Source organism: Thermobia domestica, chromosome 1 (assembly GCF_964235325.1).
Source record: "Thermobia domestica chromosome 1, izTheDome1.hap1.1, whole genome shotgun sequence".
NCBI lineage: Eukaryota > Metazoa > Arthropoda > Insecta > Zygentoma > Lepismatidae > Thermobia > Thermobia domestica.
The window spans coordinates 63,939,299-63,964,105 of NC_137454.1; the positions used below are offsets into that span (position 1 = coordinate 63,939,299).

At 36.3% G+C, this 24,807-nt stretch overlaps 1 protein-coding gene across 2 annotated transcripts in view; it reads left to right on the forward strand.

The window, feature by feature from the left end:
* smog (G-protein coupled receptor 158 smog) overlaps nucleotides 1-24,807 on the forward strand; it is a 337,058-nt gene that overhangs the window by 118,403 nt on the left and 193,848 nt on the right. For both annotated transcript variants that reach the window (XM_081757949.1, XM_081757953.1), the window contains exon 2: nucleotides 9,683-10,621. In XM_081757949.1, the coding sequence (XP_081614075.1) occupies nucleotides 9,879-10,621 (743 nt within the window). In that variant the 5' untranslated portion in view covers nucleotides 9,683-9,878. The remainder of the gene's footprint in view (nucleotides 1-9,682; nucleotides 10,622-24,807) is intronic.

Here is a 24,807-nt window from a genome sequence, read left to right on the forward strand (position 1 = left end):
GGCATAATAAAAACCCGGCTGTATCATAGTACTGTATTCAATAACTCATTTCCGAAAGAACAACCATTTTTTTGTGATGATGAGAGAGACAAAGTCGTTTTGAAAATCGAGAAATTTTTTTTTTTTAAATTTCCTCCTCATCTATTTGAAAATGAGAATTTAGAGAATTCCGAAAAACGTATTGTATTATTTTTAGTTTAAGAGTTTACATTACGAATTTAACATCTCATTTTGAATCCTTCCGTTTTGAATTTTCTGAATAAATATTACAGCAATTGACCGTGTTTTCCCCCAGTTAGAAGCGAAATTTTTTAAAACGGTGAAAGATGGATTAAATTACACAAGTTAAGAGCTCAAATACTAAATTGCGCACTTCCAGCTTAAAGAAATCCTTACATTTGACATTTTCTGAATAAATCTTGCGAAATTTTACTATTATAGAAATTGTCCGCTTTTTTCTTTACGAGCGGAATTTTCGAAAGATGTATTTGATTATTGTTAGTTAAATGTTTCAATACCAAATTTCACATGTCCAACTTATGCTAATCCTTATATTTGGCATTTTCTGAAAAAAAAAAATAGTAGAAAATATTAATATTATAGAAATAGCACTCTTTCCTCCCATTCGGTGCTGAATTTTCGAAAAGACTATAAAAGTAGCGTAGTTATTTTTAATGGTATATGTGCTCGAATTTAATCTTCTTAAGTTCAGGGATTACATTAATTTTTGTAAAACCTTGAACCCCTTTCGGATAGAGCCTACGTATTTCTAAAAAATCTTTCTTATAAGTTTCTATCCTGACAAAATGAATATTCTGACCAAATTTCACATTTCAACCTATAGTAGGATAGCCTGGGCGATAATGAGTCACTTACTTCTACATTTTTATATAATTTGTTCTTTTAATCTAATAAAGAAAATTAAAACGCTGTCCTTTGGAGGGAGAGGGGACTGTAGCTCCTTCCACCTTCTCTATGCATCAGATACTGGTTCTCAACTCTTTTTCCTGCTTTATTTTCCGTTGTAGGGTAGGGATAGGGCCTAGGGCGAGTGGTTCATCGGTGCGGGCAAGTTTTAAAACTTTTTAGAAGTTAGTTACCGAAGGTAAGTAAATGAATTCTATTGTGGGATGTGAGCTCGTAGCTTTATATATATATAAAGGGGGCCCAGGGGCTAACTTCAAATTTTCAAATGGGAACACGTATTGAATCATACCTCATTCAATAGTACTTGAAAAACGAAACAACTTTTGTAGGAAACAATTTTCGATCTGGGCCAAAGTTTTCAAAATGGCCGCAAAAAGTGTCCTGTATCAGATAAAACGTCCAGTGCTTATAGGCCTAAATCAGAAACGGCTGAGAATAGATAGATGAAACAAAAAATGAGATAGAAACGATGATAAAGCATATCAAGTGGTGTTGTTGTGGTGACCCTCAGGAAACTCCGTGAAGGGGGCCCAGGTGTCAACTTCAAACTGATACAGGACTTTTTACGGCCATTTTGAAAACGGTGCCCCAAATCGAAAATTGTTTCCTACAAAAGTTGTTTCGTATTTCAAGGACTATTGAATGAGGTATGATTCAATACATGTTCCCATTTGAAAATTTGAAGTTGGCCCCTGGGTCCGCTTGAAGGAGGGCCCTGTGGGTCTCCACAACAACACCGTGTGATGCGCCCTATGACATTTTCCTATCTCAGTTTTAGTTTCATCTTTTTATTCTCAGCCATTTCGGATTTATAAGCACTGGACGTTTTATCTGATATAGGACCCACTTTTTGCGGCCATTTAAAAGCGGTGGCCCAAATCGAAAATTGTTTCCTACAAAAGTTGTTTCGTTTTTCAAGTACTATTGAATGAGGTATGATTCAATACATATTCCTATTTGAAAATTTGAAGTTGGCCCCTGGGCCCCCTTGAAGGAGGGCCCTGTGGGTCACCACGACAACACCATGTGATGCGCCCTATGACATTTTCCTATCTTAGTTTTTGTTTCATCTTTTTATTCTCAGCCGTTTCGGATTTATAAACACTGAAACACATCTTTAATTATTTCAAATTAAAAAGTATAAATACCAAATTTCAAGCCTCTAACCTTAACGAATTTCAACATATGTCCATCTTATTTTAACAATTACAACCCCCTAGTTTTTTCTATCCCCTTTTTCTTCCCTTGTAGAGAAAATATTAAAAAAAAAACTTGAAATACACATTTAATTATTTTAATTTTAAAAAATCTAAATACCAAATTTCAAGTCTCTAACTTTAACGAGTTTCAAGATATAGCTCTCTAATTATAAAAATTATAATCCCACTCTTTTCTCTTTCCTTTTTAGGGCAAATATAGAAAACGGTAAGACATGTGTCTGAATATTTTGAATGAGAAGTCCAAATATCGAATTTCATGTCTCTACACTTAAGGGATTCCGAGATATGGACATCTTATTATAATAATTGTAATTCCCACTCCCGGGATTTAAAATATTAAATAATGCTTTTGATAAAGTGGATACTTTCAAATATTTAGGATCAATATTAACAGACGAAAATCATATTCACGAAGAAATTAAATGTCGACTGAAAGCAGGGAATTCGTGTTACTATTCGGTTCAAAATCTCTTGTCGTCGCGAATTCTGTCGAGGAATTTGAAGCTTAAAATATATAAAACGATAATCATGCCTGTTGTTCTATATGGTTGTGAAACATGGTCGCTTACTCTGAGGGAAGAACATAGACTGAAAGTATTTGAGAACAGGATCCTGAGAAGAATATTCGGACCCAAGAGGAACGAGAATGGGGAATGGCGGAAGCTTCTTAACGAGGAACTACATAGTTTATACGGTTTACCCAACATTGTTAGGGTCGTCAAGTCTAGGAGGCTTAGGTGGGCAGGTCATGTAGCTAGAATGGAAGAAAGTAGAAACGCTTTCAAAGTCTTGACTGGTAGACCCATAGGAAAACGACCATTAGGAAGACCTAGGCGCAGATGGGAGGACAATATTAAGATGGATCTCGCAGAGATAGGAATACAAAGTAGAAACTGGATGCAATTAGCTAAGGATAGAAGTCAGTGGAGAGCTTTTGTGAACGCGGCATTGAACCTCCGGGTTCCATAGGCCATAGAGTTAGTTAGTTAGTTTAATTCCCACTCCTTATCTTCCTTTCTAGATCAAATATCGAAAACGTTGAAACGTCTAATTATTTTAAATGAAAAGTTCATATGTCAAATTTTGTGTCACTAACCTTTAGAGATTCCGATATATGTGCATTTGAAGATAAATAATTGCCATCCCTCTTCTCTCCTTCCCCGTCGAATGTCCAAAATGTTTTCATTATTCAGATCTTGCACCACAAATCCTATACTCTTTCCAAATTTCAAGTTTCTAGCTTAAGCGGTTTGGCCTGGGCTTTGATCAATCAGTCTGTCAATCAAAGAGGAATTATTTTATATATATGTGGATGATTCTGTAAGGAGTAGGATTTTAAAAAATAACAACTTCGTTTCAACTGAGATATTTTTAAATATAAATTTTGATTGTAAAAAGAGATTTGATTGTTGCTAAGAACAAATTGCTACAAATTACAATTTTGAATGTAGAATTGGCCAAAATTATAGCCAGTAGCTAACCATATTTTAACTAGCTGATCAGAATATGAAAACAGCTAGATTTAGTCATAAAATTATTAAATTGGCAACCCTGCTGCTGTATTTTTCACGTGACGATCATTGCTCAGTCCTGCCTTGCATTCATAAAAATCATGTCATAATTAGTTGCTCTTACTGGGCAAATGAATGTAAAATTCCGTTCCTTTCTCATATTTTATGTGCTTCAGTAAGTTGCGTTTGCTCCTTGATATATGTATACTTGGCGTCCATCACTACAAAATTTTATATTTGTAGCCGCAAAGATGGGAGTCACAGACTTGCGCACACTTATCTTCTTTATCAGCAAATGCCAGATAAGAGGTTGATTGACAGTATCTTTGGCCAGGATTGCGCACAGGATCGGGAATCGACGTTGCCAGGTGATAAAAACAGAATTGTGCACAACATCTAATGAAGAAAAGAAAATGATGGATGCTAAGTCTGAAATACTAGTTATTCGTACTTGGAAGGGAAACACCACCACCTACTTTTGTTTGTAAAGACAAATTTCAGTGGGTCCTGTTTCATATAAAAAGTCCAGTGCTTATAAATCAAAAACGGCTGAGAATATAAAGATGAAACAAAAACTGAGGCAGGAAAATGTCATAGGGCACATCACATGGTGTTGTTGTGGTGACCCCCAGGGCCCTCCTTGAAGGGGGCCCAGAGGTCAACTTTAAATGTTCAAATGGAAACATGTATTGAATCATACCTCATTCGGTAGTCCTAGAACCGCAAAAGTCGTTCCTGTATCAGACAAAACGTCCAGTGCTTATAAATCAAAAACGGCTGAGAACAAAAAGATGAAACAAAAACTGAGATAGGAAAGTGTCATAGGGAACATCACATGGACTCACAGAATCTACTTTTTGCGTCCATTTTGAAAACAGTGACCGAAATAAAAATTGTTTCCTACAAGAATTGTTTCCTTTTTCAAGGACTACCGAATGAGGTATGATTCAATAGACCTACATGTTCCTATTTGAAAATTTGAAGTTGACCCTGGACGTTTTATCTGAAACACCCTGTATATATACTGTAGTTGTTACCGTCAAGGCTGAGACCTGCACGGTCTAAGTTTTGAGCCCAAGCATAAGCCTAACCCGGATAGTGATGTCAACCGGCTCTGCTCGGTTCAACTCAGCGAACAGACATCTTTCAAAGACTCTCAGAGAACACACAGACACCTACAAACCGCATACCTTTCAAAGATTATACACGGTGTTCATATAATAATAATAATAATAATAATAATAATAATAATAATAATAATAATAATAATAATAATAATAATAATAATAATAATAATAATAAGTGCAATAGTGGTATCATTGATAATTATATTATCTATGTAGGATACTTGAAGAGACTACTTGGAACTACACACAGGATTTAGGACGAATTGGCTCGTTTTGACTGGACTCGACTCGAAACTCGACCCAAATTCGAGTCGAGTTCTCGAGTCGAGCTCAAACATGTCAGTTTCGAGTCGAGTCGAGTTTCAAAGAAAACTCGCTCGAACTCGCTCGTGCCCATCCCTAATAAAGATATGAGAAGTTGCAGAGAAGCAATGTATAATTGTCGAAATAAATTAGCCCCTACTCGACCCATATGCACTTTCCAAGCTATTAAGCAGATAAAAATGCAATGAACCTGATCAGTACGGTACTGTATACCTACTTTTGGGACACCCTGTAAACATCTAAGTTTGGCAACGTTGTAAAAAAAACTGTGTGCAAATCTGGATTTTTGGATCTTGATCTGTATAACTGAAAAGTGTGCGCAATCTTGGATCTCATCTGTGCGCAAGTCTGTTGCACCCGCAAAGATTGAACCAATCAGAAAAATTGAAGGTAAAAATTAATATTCGAATTTTATGGCGTGTCTTCGAGAAGGAATGAATGATATTGTCAGTGTCTTTCCCGCTCATTTTAGTAAAATCCTTTTATTTTTAAATGGAACGTTCATATTAACACCGCTTACCTATCTACAGATTCTGCGACAAAACAACAGGATTTTGCTAAAGAACCTCATTGTTAACCGCAATCTTATCGTTAAAGCGAACCTTAATTTTTAGTATGATGGACAGACCAGTATTCATAGAGGCTTGCCAGGGATTCTCAGCCCTGTGAAACTTGCAGTTGATTTTTTAGATTTAAAAAAAAAAATGTTCTAAAAATAGTCAAGGAACTCTTATAGCCAATTTTGTTGCAAGCCAAAAAAGAAAAAAAAAAAAAAAGAAAGTTCCGTTTTGATCCGGGATGGAATATAGATCCCAATTTAAATGTTCACTATTTTCACCCTGTTGTTTCTCCGAGAAAAGGCAAGTTTTTAAATTGGTCGCTTTGTTATCGCAGGTTTCTGTTCTTATTGGCTTGAGAACGATTCCTTCCACCACTGAAAGAGAAATGTATTTGGTAGTTTCTTGTTTTTAGAAATTGAAGTGTTTGTTTAGGAAAGAATATTTTGTTGTGCTAATCTGACAGATTCAATAGTTTTTCTTTTCTTATCATGAAAGCCCCAGATGATCTTAACTTCTGCAAGGAGACATGCTTCATACGTATTCACTTGATACAATCACTTTCATTTTTTAATGTTCAAAAGATCTTGATGTCATATTGAATTGTACCTAATTTTTTCAATAGATTTTAAATGCTTTTATGTGTACATAGATCATTAAGGAAAATCATATTTCATAATGCCAGGTAGTCTGACAAGTATTGAGCCTCTTGAGGTTATAATTCAGAATACATTTCTTACAATTTGAAAATAACAATATGGACGCTTTATTGTTATTATTTTGAAAGCTATACTACTGGAGCAAACATATTACAAAAGAAGAGTTTTCTTTTTAGTACAAGCATTCTATCTATTCTGGAGGTGCAAAATGATGAAAAATTTGTTGCTGATAGGTAGTAGAATACTCAAATACATTTTTTTTCTTACAGTCGTCCATCTTATATTCTTTGTGCGAGGTTTTTATCACACTTGGTATGGCCAAGAACAGAGATGATTTCAGAAATTTACCCCCGCTAGGGGCTATACCGCAATAATACTGATAACGCACGTTGAGTACGATCGAATATACAGGGTGTTTCAAAACAACACCGACAATGTTTGGGAGTTGATTCCTGATACCAAGATAAGACAAAAAGTATAGACCAACTTGGGTGCAGAAATCTGTCATTTCGAAGTAATAGGCTGCCAAAAAACATGAAAAAAAAAAATAACTTTACAGGTTCGTAACTCCAATACTATGGTACCTATCGCAGTCGGGTCAAGACTTCACTGAGGAACTAATATGTTCGCTATCCAAAAATATGTGTTTCAGGATCCTTCGGTACTCACACATTTTTTATAGAGGTAGTTTGGCCACGGGTATATAATTTGAAATACGAACTACCTCTATAAAAATTGTTGCTGAAGAAAGGCAGGATTCTGAAACATGGTTATTTGGATAGGGCCCATACTAGTTTCTAAGTGGTCTTGGCCCGACTACGGTAGATTCCATAGTATTGGAGCTATGGGCCTTTAAAGTTTATTTGTTCATGTTTTCGGCAGCGTATAACTCCGCAATGACGGATTTTTGCACCCAGGTTGGTCTATACTTTTTGTCTTATCTTGGCGTGAGGAACCACCTCCCAAAATTTGTCGGTGTTATTTTGAAACACCCTATATATATTTCGGAGGGAATTCTCCCCGGATCACTTTTGAAATCATCTCTGAACGACAAGATTAAGGAAAGCCATAAAATAGTATAAAAACCAAACTTCGAACTGTAACACTTTTGTTGTATGTGTACATAATTTCCAGTATTACAGATCTCAGATTAGCTACTACTTTGTGGGCTGAATTAAAGCAGTTTTATTATTCGAGCTTATGTCAAAGTGCTTTTTTATATACATATATATACACTAATACACATGCATGCAACAGGGCTTAGCATGTTGTTCACTTAATGGGAGCAACTTCACAAGTTTCCTCCTCACTGTTCAAATGGCAGCCACCTCTCATGGTTGACAATGAACACTAACCATTGTTTGAGCGATCTTCAATTGTTCATTAGGAGCAAACATGAGCAGGCTGTCAGCGTCAGTTGTGTCAAGTTACATGAGGTGAAGCAGCAGGGTGAGTAGAAAATGAAAAAGGGGTGAGATTGTCGTGGTAAACGTGGGAGCAGGGGCGAGAAACAAAAGACAACATTTATATAGATTATTACGATTTTGTTGTAATCGACCAGAGACTTCTCTCTCCGCTGGATATATCTTGAGCCCTCTTTCCATTTTCCATCCTCCCCATGTTTTGTTTTGCTACACTTTGTTTCATTAATACTGATCTCACCGCAAAACTAGTGGAACGAGTAATTAATAATCCGGAGATTTGTTTCCCGTCGCTCGCGTGAGGATCTTTCCCAAACCAAATCACGTTATTAGCGTCTAACTGCTTCTGGTACGTTATACGCGAAAATAAACTAATGAACGTCTTTGAAGCAGGAATTATAGTGAATGCTTATTACGGCACGTCACTTCAATTACATCTATGCCGCGGAAAGACCACGAGGGAAGCGAACGCTTTATATAGCCAATTTTAGAAGTTACCATCGCAAAATCATTCATAAGAACTATAAACGTATTCATAAAAATGTTATTTTCTAGACAATTATCTATATTAACTACCTAGGTATATTACATTATTGGCTACATTACACTTTAGGTTCTTTTCTTTTCTCTTCTTGCTGTCTTGGTAAAATAGTATAATAGTTTTCCATTGTCTTCCAAACTACAGTGTAGAAGTCGTTAAAATCACTCATACATACAACACTTGATGTAAAACACCAAGTTTAGTCGATTGAGTTCAAACTACCGTAATGTGATCAAATTACAAGGCTGGACTCGAACTCGGTGCCCGTACACAAAATTCGCGCCGTTAACCACTAGACAAGAAAGAAGATTGCCAAGTTTAGTGTAACAAAGATTATTCATTTCCACGAACTACTACTGGATTATTATAAGAATGTCTGCCTTTATCGAGGAAATACAATCGTCAAATGTTTTGTATTCACATCAGATGGACATATTATATTTATATAAAGCACTTCGGAATGAATTTACAATTGGAATTTAGCTTTTAGTACCGTAGAGCAAATTACATTCCCTTGTATCTCAAAGAGATCTGAATTAAAACTGTCCGACTTATATTTCCTGGTAATCAGAAGCATATCGACACTACCTTTTACGAAATAGTATTTTCTTAGCTGAAAAAATGAAAGATTTGTCGCAATAGTTTTTAAAACATGAAGGAAATATTGCTTATGAATTATCGTCTGAAGTTTGTGACTTGTATAATTATAACTCAATAGTTTTAATCTTGTGTATATAATTCGCTTCAGCAGCATACTAGAAGTATAAACTAATGGTCTCAGTTCATCTAATATGATTTAAAGTATATTCTAAGTTCTGTTTACCCAGGGGTGGATCCGAGGGCGATCGGGGCGATCACCCCCCAGAAGAGGAAACTTTCTTATTTTATTTATAAATAAAACCCATCCCAGAATTTGAAGCTCTTAAAAGTAGCTCTAAGTTGCAGTATTATAAGCCACCGCCCCTCCCCTGAAGTCCATCCTGGATCCGCCCCTGTGTTTACCTTATGATTGCAAAAGTGACACTAGTTGAAATTGCGCTGATTTGAGAAACGTCATAAGTCAATAATGTCAATAATGCCGTTAAGTCAATGATTTGTGACGTTTTTATCAACTCAGGGGCGCTTGTTGCAGCTCGATATTGCACGAGCTATTAGCGTGCTTTCTGACATATCACAACCCAACGGTGTAGCTATCCTTCAAGAATCAATAAACCTACATGTAAACTCATTTTCAGCATATGACTGACTTATGACGTTTCTCAAATCAGCGATTCAATTATTACTTCTTGTTTATAAGTCTTCCACGTACGTTTATTGCAAATGTTGTGCTTATTTTACACGGAATAATTAAAAGATGTACATTTATTGACGTAGGCTTTTTTTGTTTCTTTTCAGAATGTCGTTGATATTGCACATCCTTATCTTCCACAGAAGAGCTACTTCTATATAGCGTTCTTATGAGAAGACGAAAAGCAAAGGAGTGTAGTCGACATGAGAGTGACCAACCAAAATACATCATTTCATTATCAAAAGTTTACATATTCTTATCATTATCTCCGCTTGGCGGAAGCTGCGTGACAGACGCACCGCGATGCGAGCGGAGCAGGTGTTAGTGTCAAGTGTATTAGTGTTAGTGCAAGTGCTGAGTGAATCTCGCAGTGGTGTTGTGAAGAGCAGTAGCAACAATAACAAAAATAAGAATAACGACAGTTATGAAGTTGACAAGGCACAGCTGTCAGAGTGGCAGCGGGGAGACGTACGCAGATCGGAACTTCTCGCGGCACGCGAACGGCGTTTGGCAGAGTACTTAGATAGAATTACCGAAATTGCCACGCAGGAAAGTGAAGATAGTGAAGTTTGTGTATCGGAGACTTTAGAAAATATCAGAATATCCGAAGACCAGCTTAATGATCGTGTTTTGTCCAGAAAACAAGTGACTGTGACCGCGGCGAATGTTTTGGAATCTCTATCAGGTAGTGAACTTAATCATGAGTTCACATCAGCGCTGGCCAAAAGTGTTTTGGACGGCAGACCAAATATCTTGGCCGTGGCCATTGCGTACCAACGCACTCCAGAACAAGACCCCTTAGCTTTGTTTGCGTATCAAGGAGAAGTTGTTCGAGTCAAGACGCTGTCTCTGCTATCAAATCAATCCACATCCGATTGGTATTGGAGAGTTGCTATTGATATCGATGACTTTGGTATCTCAAGGAATCAAACCGGTGATCTTGGGATTTGGTCATCACCATTCTGGGACTGTGTAGCTAGAAGATGGATGTTTGCATATTCTGCGCCGTTTTTTGAGAAGGTGCAAGAGGAGTTATCTCTTTTCAGGTAAGATAGATACAAAATCTAATTTTATTACTTTTTCCAGTTTTTTTTTTTTTTTTTAATTTTCAGACGGTTTGCAGATAATATGGCGCTTTTTGCGGAATTTCGGAAGAAAATTAATGACATGTTAGAAAATATGATGAAAAGCTCCAAAGAATATGGGATGAAAATAAGGGTTAGTGTAACGATGTGCCACATCTTATGGCTCTTGGTTCGATTCAAACGGATGGAGTTTTGAAGTTTCATCGTTTACAACTTCAAACTATTTTTATTAATTACAGAAGATATTACTTTTGTAGTCTCAAGCTTCCCGGAATCATTTATGTAAACCAATTTGATTTATTAAAATAGTGCAATAGCAGATTCCTTTTAACCACAATAATGTTTCGTTAACCTTACACGTCACTTCCAACATCAAAGCATGCAAACTCAAATTCACTTTATGCGCTAATAAAAAAAAATAATCTGTCCCAAAAGAGGAGGGAGGGAATAAGCTGGAATGACTCTAAAAAGATGACAAAATACTTGTGAACCAAGTTGAAAACGAACTAAAGCTATTTTATTACAGTTAAATGAAAATATAACAGTTCATCCGTTGGAATCGAAAAATTGAAATGAAATCTTCAAGTTTAACGTCCCACGGTTACGCCGGTTAGGCTAAAGGAGACGGTGATAATGAGAAATGAGTGAAATGAAGAAAGTGGGAGGAAACGGGAGAACCCCGAGAAAACCCATGAGCACGGTGTTTGTTCACCACAAAGTCCACACGACGCGAGCTGGGATAGAACTAGGGACCCCACGCACCGGAGGTCCGTTGGAATCGAACCAAGAACGTCAAGATAAGGAGCATTGTTACATTAGAAAGACAAACACAATAGTGACTGAAAGAAATCGGTGTAGAAGTAGAGTATATTACATTTTCGGTACCTGGGTAGTATTATTAGTAAAGTTGTGAAGTGCGGACGTGAAATAAAAACAGGATAGGACAGGGAAAAGAAGTGAAGAAGAAAAGTATATTTTGTGGGTTCCCAATAAAGAGTTAAGAACAAAAAGACTGAGAAAATGTTTCATATGGAGTTGTACTCCATGAAACAGAAACAGGAATTATGCAATAGCAATATTGGAAGACTGAAGACTTTCGAAATTGGGTGTGGAGAAGAATGGAGATCATTGGCTGAATCGAACGGAAAAATATGAGAAAATGTTAAAAATATTATGAAATGAAAGAGTAATTTATAGTTGTAAATATAAAAAAGTAGGAAGAGAAACTGGTTGGAACATTGGCTCAAAAAGAACGGCATCATGAGGGACGTGCTAGAATGTACGGTGGAAGGAAAAAGGGAGAGGGGCAAAGCAGGTTGCAATTGATGGACGGTAATAAAACAGAAGTATACCGTTCAAAGATGGAGAGGTAGCTGAGGACTGTGGTGCATGGGAGGTTCTGAGATTGTGGTAAGTAACCTGCCAATAATGGCAGAATACTTATGATGATAATGGCATGCGTAAAATGTATTGTGTCCTAAAATATTAGTACTAAAACACATTAAAAATATCCCAATAGAAACGAAGGTCCTCTTTTTTTTTTTTTTTAAAAAAAAAAACTATTACTGACCTCTCTATTTTACAGTTTACGGCATGGCACCGTCAGATTGTAATCTCATGCGATTTGGTCCCTATGAAATTTACGCGGCAACATTCAAGCATTACATGCAAGCTCTATGTTTTATTTAATTATTATTATTCTTTTTCGAAGTTATAGTTTGTGAATTCATAGCAATTTATTTTGGCTATAAAGCAAATTTATGTAACTTTCATATTCAACGTAGGTTATTCAGTTTTTTTTATTACGCATTGTATACACGCATATTAAAGTACACACACACCTCGTGTATCTGTACTTTTAACTGCTTAAGTGTATTACTCACATTTAATGGTATTGAACCATGCAGTGGTGTACGCAGATCGTCAAGGAAAGTTGAGTTGATTTTGAGTTTGTCCTGTTCAGCAACGAGGCTATATGAGACGTGCACCTTCTGATTAACGTGGAATCCGAACCACACGAGCTCCCGCCGGGAATCGAACCCGGGTCTCCCATGCCAAAGGCGCGTACGCTAACCGCGTAGCCGCGGAGGAGCTCATCGTCAAGAGAAGGTTCAAGCCCTGAAATTTATTTCCTTTAGGAGGACCTACACAGTGCGGCAATTTGAAATCGAAACTGACTTTATTCTCATTATGTGTCTCGCAAGTAAACTGTGGTGCAAACAAAAGAGGAATGTTTCATGCAGTGGTGGATCTAGCCCAGGGCCGGGGGCCTAGGTCCCCCAGTTTTTTAAGTGACAGAAATAATTTAAGATATTATTTATATATATATTTTTTAAATTTATAGTAAAATAATGATATACCATGATAGTCTCGGTTCTAGCTGCCCCTTCCCCCCAGTTTTTTCTTCTAGATCGCCACTGGTTTCATGAATAACTGATATCAAGTACGTTCATCTTGGCTGGCTTGGTGTGTGGGCGTAGTGAGTGTAGAGAGGTGTTGCTAAACTGCGTCGTTAGTTCAACATTGGACAAATTGCGAACATCCAGTTTTTTGCGCGTCTGGGTAAGATTATCAGAGAAACTTATCAAATGTTGCAACAAGTGTATGGAGCCACTTGTTTATCCTGTGCGCGTATATTTGCATGGCACAAACGTTTCAGTGCGGAACGGGATCAATTGAATAACGAATATCCAGTGCAGTAGGGACAGTGAGAACACAGGAATTAGTACATAAAGTAAGGACACTGATCACGGAAGACCGAAATGCGATACTGCGAATTCTTGACCAGGAGCAGCACGTGATTAAAGGAACTGTACAGCATGTAATAACCCACTATCTCATCAAGAGGAAGGTCTGTACCCCTTTCGAGTCCCATTCCTTAATAAATGACCAACAAAGGAACAGGTTTGAATACTGTAAAGAAATAACTGCTACCGTTAATAGGAACTCTAACTTCCTCCTGAATAACTGGAGATGAGACATGGATTTTTCAATATGACCCGGCGACAAAACGTCAGAGTGCAAAATTGTAGTCTCCTAAATAAACACAAGTCAAAAAAGTGCGCAGTCAAAATTCCAAATCAAGCTTTTGCACATTGCTTTTTACGATAGTAAGGGCATTCTTTATAATTGTGTCTACAGGACAGACAGTTAATGCCTCAGTTTAAATTAAGGTATTGAAGCGGTTGCTGCAACATATCACATATATGAGCTCTGAGTATCGGAGTGATGTACAATGGCGTCTGCTCCATAACAATGTCCCAAGTCACAAGGCAGTGATTGTGCAAAACTCTCTTTTTTTTTAATCTCAGAAGGGGATATGTGTGTTGTGCCACCCTCTCTATTCACCAAATGTGACCTCATGCTATTTTCTAAACTCATTTACTATTTTCTAAACTCAAATCAGCAACTAAAAGGTTCGTACTTTGATGACGTAATTTCTTTGTCAAAAGGGCTGTGACAATGGGTCTCAACAGTATCCCACAATAGGACTTCCAGCAATCCTTCTACGCACTGTTGACCAAGGTGGAACGATGTATGGATGCATTAGGGTCGTACTTTGAATCATCTAACGTAAAAAAAATCTGTGTTCACTTTTTTTCCTATAGTTCATGTCTCGATTTCAAATTGCTGAATTTTTCTTAATATAGCAAAGGATTTTGTTCCTATATTTTGTTCAAATTGGGTTTAAATCCTAAAATCCCCTTGAGTACGCCACTGCAACCATAGAATTTAGGGAATGATGTCTCTTTGAACGTAGTGTACAGTAAGGTACACTTCTGGATGGTACACCCATATGGAAATTTACGGCAAAAGTGTACCATCCAGAAGTGTCCCTTACTGTACATTCTCATTTAAGAAAGGAAAAAGACGTCTCATATAATTCACTGCATGTCAATAGAAGTCGTGTCTGTTTCAGAACAAAAATACCCCTTCTCGGATCAGACGGAACTTGACAAAGAAATTACTTCTTGAGCCTCAAGATGACATAGTCAACCATAACCTGAATTCCAAGTTACTTTGCACTCTTTTCTGAACGAAGAGTTATTATAGTGTTGTGGATAATACATCCAAAAGTAAACAACCGTAGGTACGGTTTACCCTTGAGGTAATTAGGTCATCAATGATTACCGGATACGACTTCAGTTACTAAACCAAAGAAGTATTTTGAATTTTTAAGTTAATTAGTAATAAAATGGCACCGCGTAGATTACTCAAACTACTTTCTGGAACAGATCATACATGATTTATCTTGCCTAGCATTTGTAGAAAAGGATCCGGATTGAAGCTTATACAGAAATTACCGAGAAAAAAAATGAAATTGAAAATGGTTATAATATATTGTGCAACCATAGGCGCCGATTACATTGGATTTTTTTTTAATGACTGTTCAGCACCTACCAGAGTTTTCTCTCTCTTTCATTTGACCAATATTGCTAAACACATTTGAAATAGAAGAGTAAATTATCAATGTTTAGTTTAGGTAAAAATACAAAATTTAAATAATCGTTTTCCTTTTTAAAATCAGACCTTTGTAGTTCAAAAATAATTTCACTGTTTATTTTATTTTAGTAACCTGTACCATTTGATGGTCTTTTACGCCTCAGGAGGCGACCCGCAATTTGAGAACCACCGGTCTATATTAGAGGTGTTTATATATAATACATGAATCGAGGCGTGATTTATCTTATGACTATCGAAGCTTGAGCACCACTGAAAAAGTTAATAGTTTGTGCCTGTGAATGCAACAGTACTATTTGACCTTTCTCTATAATATATATCTATCTGTTAAAATGCTAGGTTTATATGTTTGCCTCCAAAGAAAAGTTTGTCTCCAATCCTTTCGAAAATGAGATCTCGAAAAACCACAAGTGCTAGAAACGTGCTGTTTTCACTGGTCGATTCCAAATTTTGTGTAGATTGTCCAGTTCTCATTCAAATTTTCAAAAACCGTATCGTTACTGTTCTATTTAACACTTTAGGGCCCGTTTTGAGCCCATAAGATTAACATTGTTGCAGGCCGAAACTACGGTGTTAGGCAACCAGTAGAGAAATTACGTATGGCGGGTTGACGGACATTGCAGGCGCTTTGCTTAAATCAGAATGGCATAACCTTTTGCATGCTGGCAACTTCAAAGGCCTCAAGAGACACAATGGGGCGTACTCGGACAGATATGGACTTATTAGAAAAAATATTTCCATTTGATGTCATGCTACTTTTACCAATTTGGTACAAACTCACTTCAACATCTACATATAGCAATTCACTTCATTTGTGAGTCTCCGATCTTTTACTTGTCTGAGTAAGGAGACATGTATAGGGGGAAGGAGATTCATGGTTATAACAGAACGATGCGCTGAGTAGATAGCGCAGGTTCAGCTAGTAATAATATAATTACGGTAGCAATACATAGATAGCAATACATATTGTACTAGTCATCAGTAAGAAAATTATTGAAAACCTGGACATTGTAGAATGGTGAATGCCCTTCTCACGTGTTACTAGAGAGAGCATTTATCGTCTCATCCTCTTCCTACTCTATATCGAATTCGCACATGGCTAATAGATTCATGTTTTCTAAAGCAAAAGGCCACCATGTAACTGATAAAATTTGTCGATTAAGTACCAATGTTTCAAAAGTAAACATGTAATACCCCCTTTTGCCACTTCTATGAAACAGAAATTCCAAAATGCATGCAAGAAAGATACTTGGGAAGAGAACATTTTCACTGTTGCTAATCTCAGCTGGTGCTATCTATAAAAAATTCCGATTGATTAAAACTTTTACAAACAAATTCATTGGGAATTTTGGTGGTCGATTATCACTTCTAATTATAACTGTACCGCCGAAGTAAAACGATAATCAGAGGCCTAAATAGTGGCGGATTTAGTCAATGGCCGCCTCCCAATTTTTTTGAGTAACAAAATAATTTAAGTTATTCTTTATATATTTTTGGAAGTTTATAGTCAACTCGTGATATAAATATTATAGTCTGGGTTCTGGCTGCCCCACTTCAGTTTTTACAGTCTAAGATCCGCCATTGGCCCTAAAAATGTCAATCTGTTAAAAAAAAATGTTAATCTGTTTGGTAGCTATGGTCTGATAAAGAGATATAAAATGATATTACATTTTATTTGTATCGATTACAGCATTGGGTTGAGTTACCTGGTCGTCAATGTTCAAGTTATTGCTTACTGTGTTGATTAAATGTACTGAACATAGTCTTATAGTATACTTATTACTTAAAAAAAAAAGAAAAATCTGTGCTACACGCGACCATGCCGTACTTAGATATAATCAACTTCAGAACAGCTTTTTTTCTTTTTTTTTAAGTGATCAAACTATTATTATCTACTAGGCTTTCGTAATTAAGGATATAACATTCACATATTACCTGTAATATACGCCTTGCAGAGAAATACGTTTCAGTATATGCTTTAGAGGAATGACTCAGTAAACTCGAGGAGTGTTAGAGAATATGCATGATTTAGTTGGTTGGAGTGTAGTGTTCCTTTCATTTTCATCACCGAGGCTGTATGAGACGTGAAACTACAGATTAAGGTGGAATCCGAACCAGTGAAATGCATTCAAATTTCAAGGTTTTTGAACTGGAAAATCGAACCCGGTACCCCGAGCACCAAAGGCGCGCCCTAGCAACTCGACAAGTGAGGAAGGTTATGAGGGATGTATGATACATAATTCACTAAGTCGACTATTGTATTCTTAACCATTCGCTAAAAATTACACCTTTTGTTTCTTTTTATTATTTCAAGCTGTTATGCCCATTCTTCGCACGGATCAGATAAAATATCAATGTAAACAACGAAAGAACAATTAAGAAACATTTCTAAAATTTGATCTATTTTGTGTGAATGTATATCCAACAACGTAGATGTGTTTTCATTGGGATGGCTGATGGGGACTGAATTTGAACGTAAATACTATCGGGGGTTTCACTATACATCTGAGCGACTCCGATAAATATGGATTCGACACAATGGTTATTTTCTAGTACTTTTACATATCCCGGTAAACGTCCCTTATGACTCCCTGATTCCAATTTTCAAAAAACAACGCCTCTGGCCCCCAGCTGATAGGAACTGTATTTGGAAGTCAACGCCTGTGGGGGTATTACCTTTCATCTCAGCGACAGCGAAAACTATGGATTTGACAAATATCGGTCATTTTGGATTATTTTTACATGTCTCAATGACCCTCTATTATGGCTCCCGTTTCTTAATTGATAGGGGCTAAATTTGAAAGTGAACGCGATTTTGAGTTTCACCATTGAGCTCAGCGACCCCGTAAACTATGGATTTCACACTAATATCGGTCACTTTCTATTATTTTTATATGTCTCCGTAACTCCCCTCCCCGCAGATGACCCTCTGGCCCGCATGCAATGGCGGCTGGATTTGAAAGTCATCGCTAATGAAAGTATGACCATCGATCTTAGCGACCGCGAAAACTATGGATTTACCACTAATATCGGTCATTTTGAATTATTTTTACATGTCTCGGTGACCCCCCTTTATTGCGGGGCCCCCGTCCCTTAGCTGATGGGGGCTAAATGTGAAAGTGAACACGATCTTGAGTTTCACAATTGAGTTCAGCGATCCCGAAAGCTATGTATTTGACATTAGCCCCCATCATTATCAGTCATTTAAGATTATTTTTACATATCTCGGAATCCCTCCCCTCGGTGACCCCAACCCGCATACAATGGTGTCTGAATTTGAATGTCATCGCTAATGAAAGCATCACAATTGATCTCAGCGACCGCGAAAACTATTGATTTGACACTAATATAGGTTATTTTCGATTATTTTTACATGTCTCGGTATCACCTCTGGTGACCCCCGACCCGCAGGCGAATAGTGTGAATTTGGAAGTTCATGTGATTGGAATTTCACCATTGATCTCAGCGACCTCGAAAACTATGAATTCAACACTAATATTGGTCATTTTCTACTACTTTTACATGTCTCGCTAAACGCCCCCCTGAAACCCCCTTGGTTCGATTTTAAAAAAACGCTTCGTCTTCGTCTGGGGCCTGGACCAAGGTATCCGTGACCAAAATTTGGTAACTCTCGGTCAACTTGTCTGGTCCCCAGGCCGGTTCCGATAAACGCTCCTCCTGAGACCCCCCTGGTTCGAAATTTAAAAAAAAAACGCTTCGTCTTGACCTGGAGCATGAACCAAGGTGCCCGTGACCAAATTTTGGTACCTCTCGGTCCACTCGTCTGGTCCCCAGGCCGCACACAGACAGACAGACACACAAACTCTTTATTTTATTTATATTAAACAATTAAAATGTTCTGAAATCAAATTAACGGGCAGTCTACAAAAAAAAAAAAAAAAAAAAAAAAGCAGCGTTAGCCCAAGGACAGTCGCAGAAAATTCCATACGCGACAAAGACAACAAGAGCTGTTTTAAATTGTTATCGTTATGTGATAACTGACCGGTGGCAAATACCTTGTTCCTTTTCTTTCTTAGCCCCCCTTCCGCATTAAAAAAAAAAAAAAGAAAGAAAGAAAAGAACCGTATGGGAATGATTCGGATAAGAGTTTACACAAGCAACCTGTGTGATTCCGCAACAACAAGGGAGGGGATGGGTGCTGATTCTTTTAACGTAGCGCACCACCGAAGAGAGGAAATCGAATTACATGCTAAAAGCGGATAACCTCTGTTGAACGTTCTGTCCAGCAAAGTGTTGCCATCTCAAGATAAGAAAAAAATAATCTGAATATTTCATTAAGGTTGTATAATGTTGGCGTCATTTTAAAACTGACTCAGTTCTGTAAGACCTCTCGTAACCGACAACAACGGGACATGGAGTTTCCGGATACAAGACTACGTCTATTAATTAAATATACACTATATAAAATATTTTGAGAACTTACCTGTTTATATTTTGTAACACTAACTGAAGAAATTTACACACACAAGGGAATTTTGATACACAAGGAGTTAAAGTAGAACTGGAGAAATACCGGTAATCCTTGTTGAGCATGATCCGAGATTTGCCCCGGGGGGAATTTCGTTGCTCTGGTGGTGAAAATTTACTGATTAAAACATGTGAAATTTCGTTGTTCGCGTTCTTTAGTCTAGCGATGATTACATAACTTAAGCTAAATATATATAAATGAAAGTCACTATATTTGTGACTTTTAATAGTTCTCGAACCATCCGACCTATCTCGAAGAAATTTTCAACATGGATGAGATTCGTGCCTGGAATGGTTTTTATCGGAATGGGTTGATTTAGGTGAAATCGATTATCTATCGACCAGATATTTACCATTCGCAAAATACTCGAAAAGAAATGAATACAATACTACGGAATATAAATTATTTCTTGATTTCAGAAATAACTACGACTGTGGTCGAAGGAAAATATTGTACAACATTTTTGCCAAATTTGGAGTACCGGAAAAGATTGTTAGATTTACTAAGGTGTGTTTAAATGAATTCCAACGTAAAGTTTGACCAACTTTAACGTCGAGAATGGCCTGAAACAAGGAGATACGTTGTCTCCATTATTATTCAGGTTTTGTTCTAGAATGAGCTATAAGGAAAATCAAAGATAGCAACCATGGCCTAGAGTTGAATGATACGCATGCTGATTATGTAAATATAATAAGAAATTATATACGGACATCAGAAAGAGATTAGAAGGTTTTATTAAACGCCTGTATGGACATAAGTTTATAAGTAGAAGCTCAGAAAACTAAATATTTGGGCGATACATAAGTTTGTGCGGTCCTTATATTTTATATTTTATTTTTATTCTGCTGTTCTGTTAATTCAAATACAAATACAACATAGACATAATATTAACATATTCTACGAGTGTAACAATATATTGTCACTCACATTAACTCACAATCACTCAGTGATATATTCACCTCCACTATCTATGACCTTCTGCCAATGTTCAGGTAGCAGTTCAATGCCTCGCCTGTAGAACTGTTTTGGTTTTAACTGGAAGAGATCTGTTAGTCATTGGTCAACAGAAGATTTTTTGTGCTGTTCTTTCAGCAATTGTTTCATTCCCGTGCACTGCACAAATTGTTCTCACAGCTTCTGCTGCACTGGATTCTCGGTTAAACTCGAAGAGTAAAATGTGATGGAAATGATCACTTTTCTCAACTTGACATTCCATATTAGTTTGTCTGAAATATATAGAATAATACGTTCACAATCAAGAAAACCTGTGTTTCACAACACACAAACTCCAAATTACGGTAAAACAACGGAACGACGATATACAATCGCTTCACGCCGCATTGTTGTCATAAAAAAAAAAAAGAACTTATGTATCGACCTTACACATGGAAACATTAGTATCGACATATTAACTGGTCAAGAGGGCATTTGTGATAAATTGAATAGCTTCTATATCACCAACAATTTGAAATTTACGAATCCATCAAAAACAGTTACATTAGCGCATGCAAGGACCATGAACTTTCTTTATTTTTTTTAACTTTTGTAAAGAGTCATAAATCATATTTGAATAATGACAAAATTGTAACATATCCCTTAACATGTCCAATGTAAACTAATCAGAAATAATCTCCAATGCGCTCTTATACTTACGTATAGCTGAAAGTTTACACAGTAGAATATTTTTGGAAGGTGAAAAAAATAGAGAAGACATGGAAAACTTCATCTGAAAAACATCTTCACCATACAATGGAGCAGACATTGAAAAATTCATCTTGAATAAAATTCTTCATAGGATGGAGCAGACATTGAAAAATTCATCTTGAATAAAATAATTCACCATATAATGCAGCAGACATTGAAAAATTCATTTTGAATAAAATTCTTCATAGAATGGAGCAGACATTGAAAATTCATCTTGAATAAAATTCTTCATAGGATGGAACAGACATTGAAAAATTCATCTGGAATAAAATTCTTCACCATAGAATGAAGCAGACATTGAAAAATTCATCTTGAATAAAATTCTTCATACGAGAAGCCAGTGATGAAAATTTTCCGGAAAATTTTCCGATTCATAAAAACATACTCCATTATTCCTACATCGTTGTTTAGCCGTGATGTGAAGTGGAAAATTTTCTTCTATATTTTTCCGGGAAATGTTTCGTTCTTAACAAATAACAGTGATCAAGTAACAATTCCTCAGTATTCATAAAATTGATTGAAATCATGTATAGAAATGTTAAAAAGTGAAATATCGTTTAAAGAATCTGAAAATTTTCATAGGTCAGACAATTTTCAGTACTATTTAGGAACAAGGGAAACAAATTTTCATGAATCGAAATATTTTCTGTCTTGTATGGAAAAATTGAAGAACTTTTTATGAGTCGGAAAATTTTCATCATTTTGAAGCAAAAAGTAAAACAACTTTTTGTGAATCGGAAAGTTTCATTGCTCTGTAGAAACAAGTGAAAGGAATTTCATGAATCGGAAAATTTTCATCACGTTGTAGAAACAAGTGAAACAACTTTACATAATCCGGACAATTTTGGATATTATGTATAGTGATGTTTGGTGGAAAATTTTCCACTATATTTAACTGCACATTCAGCTATAAAATTCAATTCCTGTGGAGGAAAGTTAGACAGCAACAAATTGTCATTTTCCAATTAGCTTTCGGAAACCAGAAAATTTTCTAATATTTCAAGTTGGAAAGTAAAAATATACAGTGTTTCTCTCTCTCTCTCTCTCTCTGTGTGTGTGTGTGTGTGTGTGTGTAAAGTGCAGGGAACATACATCGAGCTCGTAGATAACAAGTATCCCATTCCAATATTTAAAATGTAACAAGAAATTGAAAAGAAACCTTTGTCAATTTATCAATTTCAGAAACAGAAAATTGCACTATTTCTTCACATGTAGGCCTGCCTATGTAATGAAATAACTACATAAAAGTTACTTCAGAAGATTATTTTTGTAACAGAAAATAAGAAAAAATGATTTTATTGTGTTTAACACTCGTAAATCATAATTTCAATATTGGAATTTTGTATAATCAACATCTTAGAGCAGATATTTGTATTGTAAAACTACCATAATTATGTATAAAAATGTATTAGAAATAATGACGATTCGATAGAACAAGTACACACACACACACACACACACACACACACACACACACACACACAAACACACATATATAAAAGAATAAAATTCTTTATAGAATGGAGCAGACATTGAAAAATTTATCACCGACCCGAAGCTAATTTTTTTAATTTAAAAAAAAACATTAAAAAAAACAAACTTAATTTTAAACTTTATTTAACCAACCCTCGTATATAAAAGAAACAATCTCGAAACTTTCTTAATCAGTTTGGTATTTCGTGTATTTGTGTTGGTAGGCTTCACTTCGATTTTTACGGCCATATATGGTCGAGGAACAAGGACTGTTCACGTGATAGTTACATGCTTGGTGAACGTCCCTTTGAGTCTGATTTTCGGAACAATCACTTTCCACCTACGCACTTCTATAACCAAAAGTTCATTGGACAATAATTCTGGTCCCGACGCTAGGAGTGAAAATCGAAATTTTCCCGGTTAACCATATACAAGCTTTAGTTTGCTAAATAAAACTCACAGTGTTTCGCACGCGCTCCTTTTGGTGACTTCGAAGAGCACCCACCAAGATGAGTGGGGTGTGTTGTTCTAAGGACAACACGTAAACACTCCCCTTGTATGGGTTGAGCTTCGCACGCTGAATCGTCACTTGCATATGTGAGAGTTAATTTTTATAGTTTATCGTCAGTGGTATTTTACACATCCGCATAAAATAATTTCACGTGAAGTGATTTGTATATACGCGTTAGCACTTTAACATTCGTTTGTGGTCTCAGTTTTATGTAATGGACTCTGGGTTCAAACTATTGAGCAGCAGGAAATAACTGCACCAGCGAAGATAATCACTTACCCCTGCCAGTGAAAAATTAAATTGGGCCTTCAAAATTAATCAACTCAGCTCCAAGCTTATTCCGGCTCCAGTACAGAAACTTTTCTGTAAGTCGTTTTATCCAGTAGATTCGACGCCAGGACCCGAGTGGTATCAGCTGACCGGTCGACGACTCATCGTGAGTAAGTGAAACATTAATTATTAATTAAGCCACCTAACCACCTTTTCACTGAAAGAAAGTAAAAAAAAAAAATAAATAAATAAAGTAAGAAGTTAACATGTTTACATAAAATATTTAGTGAAAGTTGTATGCCCATTTGTGATCTTTAATGTTCTTTTAATTTGTGTACACTATATTCGGCAACATTATATTTTTTGCACAGTTTAATTAGATGATGTGATTCATATTGTAGGATATTTTTTTATTCGTTAATATTTGTGCTTAAGTTAATCATCTACACATATTTCTATTTTTTACGGTACTTATGTTTTAAGAACCGTCTTTTCTCAGCTTCGGCTTGCGATAAAATATAAGTGCGAATGTAATCGCAATTTGCCGTAATAAAGCTGGAATAAATGCAAATAAATTACATAACAAAAAGAAAAAAATATGTTTATATTTATAAAACTCTAACAACGGCAAAAACACGATTACAAATTCATCTTGAAAAAAATTCTTCACTATCTGTAGTTTCAATTAATATTAATACACGAAAGTCCTACAATAGTATTAGCGTTTAACGGAGAAAAATGTCTAAAGATATATCCTAATCGATAGATCGTATTGAACTGAATAAAATGGTGTGTGTAAATATAAAGCGTGTTGGGCAGTATTAATGACGTAAGACCAATTAATTGATAAGTCTAAATATTGATTCTGTACGAGGACCACGTCACTTATTTTAATTAAACTGATACAAATACATCCTCGTGAAGCTCTTCAATATGATATTAGAAAGACGGCAGTCAAGCAATATCCCTCATGAAGCTCTGCATTATGATAATAACAAAGACGACAGTCAAGCATGATCCCTCATGAAGCTCTGCATTATGATAATAGCAAAGACGACAGTCAAACATGAGCCCTCATGAAGCTCTGCATTATGATAGTAGCAACGACGACAGTCAAGCATGAGCCCTCATGAAGCTCTGCATTATGATAATAGGAAAGACGACAGTCAAGCATGAGCCCTCATGAAGCTCTACATTATGATAATAGCAAAGACGACAGTCAAGCATGAGCCCTCATGA